The sequence below is a fragment of the Crotalus tigris genome, unplaced genomic scaffold (genome assembly GCF_016545835.1).
Source record: "Crotalus tigris isolate CLP2741 ecotype Arizona unplaced genomic scaffold, ASM1654583v1 scf7180000017666.379230911805:20528666, whole genome shotgun sequence".
Taxonomy (NCBI): Eukaryota; Metazoa; Chordata; class Lepidosauria; order Squamata; family Viperidae; genus Crotalus; species Crotalus tigris.
Window position 1 is genome coordinate 4,240,052 of NW_024096552.1, and position 8,926 is coordinate 4,248,977.

The following is an 8,926-nucleotide window of genomic DNA, read 5'->3' on the forward strand; positions in this document are numbered from 1 at the left end:
ACACCTTGCATAAATTATCTCCTAATTTTAGTGTACATGTGATGTATGATTTAGTACGTAGCAGGAAATATGTAGGAGGCGGTCGGAAAGAGTGTAACCTCATGGTACCTCAGCCAATGGGGAAAGAGGAGGGATGTGGCGGCCGGGACAAGGGATGTATAAAGAAGGAAATATTTTGGGTTAAAACTTTGGAGAGAACCAAGCTTTGATAGCTTCTCTCCCCGCTTATTGCAATAAGTGAAACAAAAGGCCTTCACTGTGTCTTGGCTGGTTATTGGTCAGGCGAGCTTGCCTCTGGTCACGAAGGAAAGTAGCCAGGAGCACATAACATTACTTAATGACCCATATGGTCCTGGAGTTGTAATAGCAACTGGAACTGCCCGGATTCCCCTATGCGAGATTATGTGACATCGCTTTTTATAACCCCATTAAGGATTATGATGGATCTTCTTCTACCTCCATGGCGAATTCCAGCCAGGATAGGTAGGAGAGGAATGGCTAAGTCCCTGCAATATGGAGTATCCCGGGGCTGAAGCCTTTCTGCTCCTTTTTAACACCTGCATGAACCCTCCCTCCCCCCCTTCCCCCAAGCACTGGGATAAATGGAGGCATCAGGAGCTTCATTTGTCACCAGGTTTTTGTTTTTATGCATTTGGTTTTAATAACATGGTTTTTGTGTTAATTTTTGATAGGCAGCTGGCCAGAATTTGTTTTAAATAACATAAGTGGCTATATAAATGTTTTAATGTTGAATCAAACAAAGGTTCTGCTGAAGATGCCCATCTGCAAGTTGCTTGAGGCACAATTTCTTTATTTATCGAATGTATATGCCATTCATCCCAGTTAACGTCTCCCCTTTAACTCCTTGCAAGGAGAAACAATATCAGTTTCAAGCAAAAATGGCACCAGGCATCAACCTTGTTAGTAAAGCCAGGAGGCCTAGTTAAACTTCTAATTTGAACAAAAGAATCACCTTTCTGGAATTCCCCGACTATCAAAATGTCATCAACTATGGCCTGCATTTTGCCATTTGCAATGTATTCTGTATTAGGGTTCTATTGCTGCAACCGCCTGGAGTCACCATGGGTTGGGCTGCCATATAAATTTTCTTATTAAATAATAATACATGCAACCATATTTATATTCTGCCTTTATTACATGTAGAAATAACTCGACGCAGAAAGCATTCCTCCTCTATCTTCCTCCCATGCTTTCCAGTTATTTTCTGCAAAGGGTATGCTAGCTGGGGATTTATGGGGCTTGAAATCTGGAGGACACCCAGGTTGAAGAAGTCTGGAGTTCTATGATCATTTCTGATCAAACAGGAAAAAAAAATTACCCCTAAAGCCCTTTTTGTAGCAATTGTACAATTTCTGCTAAATATCTTGCTATTTGCATTTGGTAGCTGGAACAGTGGGGTTGTATACAGCCAGAACACATATTGATAGTTGATTGGTTGGAGAGTACTGGCTCTAGCGTGAGGCAATCTGCGCTGTGATTGGTTGCTGTGGGTGTGAAGGGGAAGTTTCCCTCCCTCCCTTTTCTTCTGTGGATACCGGTTGCGCAGTTCCGACATATCTAGCAAATTCTTACATAACCAGATACATGCACTTAACTTTTATCAAATATGGTAAGGAATTAACTATTTAATTTCTCAGCTGTATTACCAAACGGAGATCAGAAATGAAATTTATGTCTTCTCTACATCCATCACTTTCTGCACCAAGTGGATTTTCTTATGTGTAGCAAGGGAGGAATTTTGTGTGAAGAATCGTCCACATTCTGTACATTTGAATGGTTTCTCTCCTGTATGTAAACCTACATGATTTATAAGGCTAGACCTAGTACTGAAACCTTTCCCACAGTCAGGACACTCATACGGTTTCTCCCCTGTATGAATCCTTTGGTGGGTCACCAAGCCAGATTTCCAACTAAAACTTTTCCCACAGTCTGGACACTTGTAGGGTTTCTCTCCTGTGTGCAACTTCATATGGCTGGTAAGATTTGATCTAGTATTGAAGCTTTTCCCACACTCTAGACAATCATATGGTTTCTCTCCGGTGTGAGTTCTCTGATGTATCATAAGATTGGAATTCCGACTCAAACTTTTCCCACAATCAGGACATTCATACACTTTGCCTCCTGTGTGAATCCTCTGGTGTATCATCAAGTTGGAATGCCGAGTAAAACTTTTACCACAATCTGGACATTCATACGGTTTCTCTCCTGTATGAATTCTCTGGTGTATCACCAGGTAAGAGTTCTGACTGAAACTTTTCTCACAATACAGACACTCATACGGTTTCTCTCCTGTGTGAGTCCTCTGGTGTATCACCAAGTCAGAATTTCGAGTGAAATGCTTCCCACAATCTGGACACTCATACGGTTTCTCCCCAGTGTGAATCCTCTGGTGTATCGCCAGGTCAGAATTCCGCCTGAAACTTTTTCCACAATCCAGACACTTGTATGGTTTTTGTCCTGTGTGAGTCTTCTGGTGTATCACCAGGTGGGAAGGCCGACTAAAGCTTTTCCCACAGTCTGGACACTTATATGGTTTTTCTCCTGTGTGAGTCCTCTGGTGTACTACTAGATCAGAATTCCGAATGAAATTTTTCCCACAACGTGTGCACACATACACTTTCTCCCCTGTATGCGTGTTGTGGTGTATCACCAGGTCAGAATTTCGAATGAAACTTTTCCCACAATCTTGACACACATATGGTTTCTCTCCTGTGTGAGTCCTCTGGTGTATCACCAGGTTGGAATTCTGACGGAAACTTTTCCCACAATCCTGACAGAGATACGGTTTCTCTCCTGTGTGCGTCCTCTGGTGTATCACCAGGTTGGAATTCTGATTGAAACTTTTCCCGCATTCTGGACACTCAAATGGTTTCTCTCCGGTGTGTGTCCGCTGGTGTATCACCAGTGTGGCATGCTTACTGAACTTTTTGCTACACTGTGGGCACTGATAAGGCTTTTCTCCATTATGGATTCTTTTATGCTCAAAAAGTTGGGAGCTGTAGCAAAAGACTCTGCTGCATTCAGAACATTGGTACGGTTTTTCACCAGTGTGGGTCCTCTCATGCATAATCAGCTGTGAATTGCAATCTGTGTTTTTTCCAGAATATGTACATCTGTGAAGGTTTTCCACCACTGATAAACTTGGATTCTTAAGGAGGTCAAAAATATTTGTGATCCTTTCTTGGATGGTGCTTTGATCCAAGCTGCTTCTTTCTTCACAGGATGGGGCCTGCATTGCTTTCTGGAATGACTGATTCCTCCCCACAGACTTATTGCCTCTTTTTTTGACTTTGAAAATGTTCCTCCTTTTATCTTTTCATGTAGTGTTTCCTTGAGTTCCAGATACAATATTTTTTTCCAGCTCAAAACATTTTCCTATTTTTTTTTCTCACTTGTTGCTCGCTTGATGGGGAAGAAGAGTTTTGTGGCTTTTGGGAGGGAAAGGAAAAGATGTTGATTATCGGATAGAAAGGATTTGCTTCCCTTTTTAGTCCTGCTTCTGATTCTCTGCTGTCCAGAAGGCTCTTCTTAACATTTTCTTTGTCTATAGGATTCACATAAAAGGGTTACTTTAATTACTGCTTATAAAATGGTTGCACAAGATGTGCAAACAAGAAAAAGCATATATTGCAATGAAAAAACAAACATGCCAAAATGACATTAACAGATTAACCGCTAACATGCATTATGACACAAAGCCAGATCCAAGTTCAAATATCCACACAATTGTGAAATTCTCTTGCTAACTTGGGTAAATTACAAAATGCTAGCATTGCAAATTGTTATCATATGTACCAGGAAATACTGAGAATAGATTATATAGATACACATATATGTGAAAGAAATACAGAAACATGCCCCTATGCATGCATGTATGTATGTAGAAAATCCATGTTTTTTCAGTCTGCAAAATGTCTCAGAAATGGTTGCAAAGCATATGCAGGCATTAACAGAGGAAATGGTGTCCAAAGCCTCCGCAAGATTTAAAACACCAGTTTTAAGCCCTGGTGGCTCAGAGGTTAGAATGCAGGATTACAGACTAATTCACTGCTGTCAAGGGTTCTTTTTGATCCACTCAAGGTTGACTCAGCCTTCCATCCATCTGAAGTCAGTAAAATGAGGACCCAGATTATTGGATGCAATATGCTGAGTCCGTCAACCACTCAGAGAGGGCTGTAAAGCATTATGAAGCAGTATATAAATCTCTAAGTGCTATTGTTATTTTGCCTATGAATTGCCTCACTTGCCAAGAAAACAACACACTGATAAAAAGCACAAGGAGTCAAAGGTGAAGTAGCCTTTTTAAACCTCCCACTCAACATAAAATTGCAAGCAGCTTAAAGCATGCAGCACCAATGGAATAAAACTGGGAAACGGAGGGGAGGAATATGAAGCAGACGGCATATTTCAGCATATGTCAATGAAAACTCAATCATGCAGGCCAAAAATATCTTTAAAAGGTTAAATCATGGCAACTGGACCAAAGTTTGTTAACCTGAGAACCTTCAGATTAACTTCATCAGTCAAAATAAATAAAAATAGTCAGGCAGAGAGCCAGAGAGTCGTTGGAAGGTACCAACTCTTGCCAAACCATCTGCAGGGGGTTCTCCCCAAAATGTATTTCAATGTTGATCTGCTGCTGGATAAAACGTGGAGGAAACCACCCAGCCCTACTTGCTCCCGGTCCCTCCCCCGACCTGTCCTCAACTCACCTTCGAACCTGGGAAGAGCGCGAGAGGCACCGCTATCCTCTAATTAGGAAGCCGGAAGAGGAAATTGCTCTGCGCTTCTCTCCTCCACATAGTCTCCAGCAATTCAATTCCTTTCAGTTCAGCTACAGGCGTTGCTATTGACGCTATTTGCGACTTTCCAGGCGCGCTTGTTGCCTAACCATAGAGCGCCATCTAGCTACCTAGCATCCCAAGATCAGCCAGCTGCTTGCTGGGTCCTATAAGTTAATGAAGTTCTTGTTTTTGTGTGCAGCCCTTAAAAGATTAATAGCTTGCCATCTTCATCTTATTAATAGAATGATGTGGTACTGATAAATATGCATCAATATGATAAATCTTCAGAGTCAATTAAACCTACAATACAATGGAAATTAATTGAATATAAAATACAAATGGTGAGAGTCAGGAAGAGATAACATAAAGTAAGTAAGATAAACCATATAGGCAAAAATAGCTGGGTCTGAGAAAGGAAGAAGAGAAGCCATAAAAATATATAGGAAATGGCTAGCCAGGAAAAGACAGGTTGGAGAATAGGAAAATAAGCTGAATAAGATAAGAGGAAAGGCAAACTGAATTGAAAAGCAGGAAAACAACTTATTGTTTAAAATGGGGACATAAATATTTACTGAGTTTAAAATAACCATTTAAATGTCTAATTTTTCTTATTGTATATGTGAATATGATTTAATATGTTATCAGGAAATGTGTATAGGCAGTCAGAAAGAGGGTAACCTCATAGTACCTCAGCCAATGGGGAAAGAGGAAGGCTGTAGCGGCCGGTGATAGGGATGAATAAAAGAAGGAAATATTTTGGGTTAAAACTTTGGAGAGAACCAAGCTTTGATAGCTTCTCTCCCCGCTTATTGCAATAAACGAAACAAAAGGCCTTCACTGTGTCTTGGCTGGTTATTGGTCAGGCGAGCTTGCCTCTGGTCACGAAGGAAAGTAGCCAGGAGCACATAACAGTACAAAACCTGGAAGTGTCCACCCGGGTTTATGGAGATTCTCAGTCACCCAGTTATGGTTGTTCCAAAGGTTCTTTTTCAGCAGGCAACTAGACTTTCTTGTTTTTCTTTGAAGACCTTTTGCTTCTTGGATGAGAAGCGGTCTACTCACGTTGTTTCCAACGTGACATCTAGATAGGAGATATTATAATCCTCTCTGGATAGTTGGGGAATACAAATCTCACTAGAGCATCCTTCCAAATTTCCAGAGCACTACATTTTCGGCCTTGGGAATTCCCACGCTGCGTGGGCAAAAACAGTTGGAGGGCACTAGTTTCCAGATTGGAAGCTGATTTAAATATTCTTGCACTTTGGCATGGGTTGGCTGTTACCGGAGATCAAAACTCTCTACGTCAGTGTTTCTCAACCTTGACAATTTTAAGGCATGTGGACTTCAACTCCCAGAATTCCACAGCCAGCATACATCCTAAAACTGTTATTACTGATTCATTTGAGAGCCAGTCAGTGGCCCAATTCAAGATGCCGATTTTGACTTTGAAAGCCGTTCCTGGCATGGGACTGAGATGAAGGATCGCCTTTCCTTGCTTATTTCAGCCTGCCCAATTAGACCTGGCAAAGAAGACATGCTGCAGGCACCATCAGCTGAGAATCTGAATTTGGTGGGTCCCAGGAGACGTGCCTTCTCTGCTGTGGCCTCCACCATACGGAATGTCCTTTCCCCTGAAATGAGACTAGTTCCACCCCTTTTGACCTTCTGGAAGGCTGTCAAGGCCTGGTTACATCCTCAGGCTTGGGGCTCTAAGGCAGTGGTTCTCAACCTGTGGGTCGGGACCGCATTTGGGGTCGAACGACCATTTCACGGGGGTCACCAAACAAGACTGTCCGTCATTTTTTCCCCCTTTTCTTTGGCCACGCCCCTGGCACCCGGTGATGTATAAGTGGTTGGGGGTCACCACAACATGGGGAACTGTATTATGGGGTCGCGGCATTAGAAAGGTTGAGAACCACTGCTCTAAGGCAATCTGAGAGATGCTCAGATGGCTCCATTGCTGAGGTGGCCCATTTGCATCCATTTTATTGCCTAGGGCAGGGGTAGGCAACCTCGGCTCTTTTATGACTCATAGCTGACTCGGGAATAGCTGACTCGGGAATTCTGGGAGTTGACGTCCATGAGTCATAAAAGAGCCGAGGTTGCCTACCCCTGGCCTAGGGTTTTGTTTTTATATTAATTCTTAGTATAGATTTTTACATTTTATATATGTCATTGTTATCTGATTGTTATACATCACCCACAATTGCTTTTGAGGGGGGGGGGGGCTATAGAAATTTCATTTTTAAATAAATAATTTTAAAATATAAGTTTTTGAGGATCTTTAGAGTGGTTAAATTGAAGTAGAAATAATAAAGAAGAGATACAAATAATTTTTTTTTAAAAGTAGGATTTAAACGGGGGGGGGGAAATGAAAGGGGAAATCAGGGTCAGATAAGAAATACCTTATCAGTTAACAATAATGTGTTAAAACTCTATTGTGTTTCTTTACCCCTACTGTGAACCCTATTTGTATCAGCAGCTTTTACTTTCCCATTTTAATTTTACTCTGTCCTCTTGAAACTTACAGAAAAAAAGCTTTTAATGTAATCACAAAAGGAAATACATGCAGAGTGTATTCTGAATAGAATTGATGTAGCTTAACAGTACAAATATGGGGAGAAACTCAAAACTCAAGAACAGGATAAGAGCAAGGTACTGATGGTGCTTGAACAAGGCTTATGTATCTGTATCTTCTAATAGAAAAGTTATGACTGCAGTCTTGTAATGAAATGACATCATCCATTCCCCAGAGCATGTGACACTAGAGCAGGGGTGTCAAAAAATTTCATTGAGGGCCGCATCAGCATTGTGGTTGCCCTCGGGGGGGGGGCGGATGTGTGTGGCCAGAGTATGTGTGGCCAGGGTGGGTGTGGCCTATTGGATGGGCATAGCCAGCTCTACATCGTTTGCATCAAGGGTGCCTGTGGGGGCCTGGGCAAAAGTGGGACATATCTGAGGGTCTCTGGCAGAAGGGGGTGAGACCAGGGCAAGTGCCAAGGCATGGTCCAGTGGAGGAGCCTCACCGTTCTTCTCAGGCCATGCGCAATGCCATGCGGTCTTGGCAGGCAGCGAGGCGCTCTCACAGCAATGAGAAGCTGAACCAGGTGGCGCAAATCCAAAAAGCGCGATGCTGCCCAGCCCCCAGCCTGCCTGGTTTCAGCAGGCAGCAGGGCACTCTCCTTACAGTGCCGAGAGGTTGAGCTGGGTGGTGCGAAACTTGCCAGCTTTGCACCTTGCTGCCTGCTGAAACTGGGCAGGCTGGGGGCTAGGCAACATTGCATTTCTCATCACTTTCGCGCCACCTGGCCCAGCTCTTGGCACTGTGAGGTGAGTGTCCGCTGTCTGCTGAAACTGGGCAGGCTGGGGGCTAGGCGGCATTGTGCTTCTTTTGGGATTTGCCCTGCCTGGCTCAGCCTCTCGGCGCTGTGAGGAGAGCACCCCACTGCCTGCCGAAAACCCTCCCTGGCCCATCAAGCCGGATATGTGAAGAAGGCGAGAGCCATTTGCTGGCCATTTCCAGGCAATGGTGCATTTCTTCATTTCTCACAAAGGGTGACACCTCCCCAGCATGCACCCAGGGGGCGGGGCCGATGCGGCAGGAGCTGGTTCCTCGCTGTTTTCAGACAGGCTTGTGAAGCTAAGACTGAATGCGTTTCAGCATAGATAGCCACCACAAAATTGTACATTGGCTTCCAGCGGGCCTGGGCCAGGGCAGCGGGGGCCGTTCCATTTCCAAGATGGCTTCGCAGGGCACATGAAACCACTTTGCGGGCCGCATCCGGCCCCCGGGCCTTGTGTTTGACATGTCTGCATTAGAGCAAGCAATATCCACAAATAGGAAACTGATAAATATTGAGGGAAAGAACTAAGACGGCGGGAATGAATTTGCATGGCTACTTAGAACGTCCAGGAAAAAAATGTTCTGTGAAAATAATAATGAAACGAAATCAAAAAGCAAAAATAGAATATCCTACCAAAGCACATGGCCAATTAATCACCAGGCTGACCTTTTCAGAGGGACACCCTAATCTGCCATTTTAATGGGTGGAAATATTGGCCATTTTAGCTACTGGCTCTGAGCTCTGTTGCATGGAGAAATCTGGAATCAAATAACTCCA

The 8,926-nt window shown here is 43.4% G+C and overlaps 1 protein-coding gene across 1 annotated transcript; it reads right to left on the bottom strand.

The window, feature by feature from the left end:
• Window positions 1-1,133: 1,133 nt before the first annotated feature.
• Window positions 1,134-4,855, bottom strand: LOC120305132 (zinc finger protein 271-like). Its single transcript, XM_039336547.1, has 2 exons — window positions 4,734-4,855; window positions 1,134-3,565 (listed from the first exon to the last, which is right to left on the bottom strand). Exon 2 carries the CDS (start codon window positions 3,254-3,256, stop codon window positions 1,691-1,693), a length of 1,566 nt encoding a protein of 521 aa, XP_039192481.1. The 5' UTR covers window positions 3,257-3,565; window positions 4,734-4,855; the 3' UTR covers window positions 1,134-1,690.
• Between the last annotated feature and the right edge of the window lie 4,071 nt (window positions 4,856-8,926).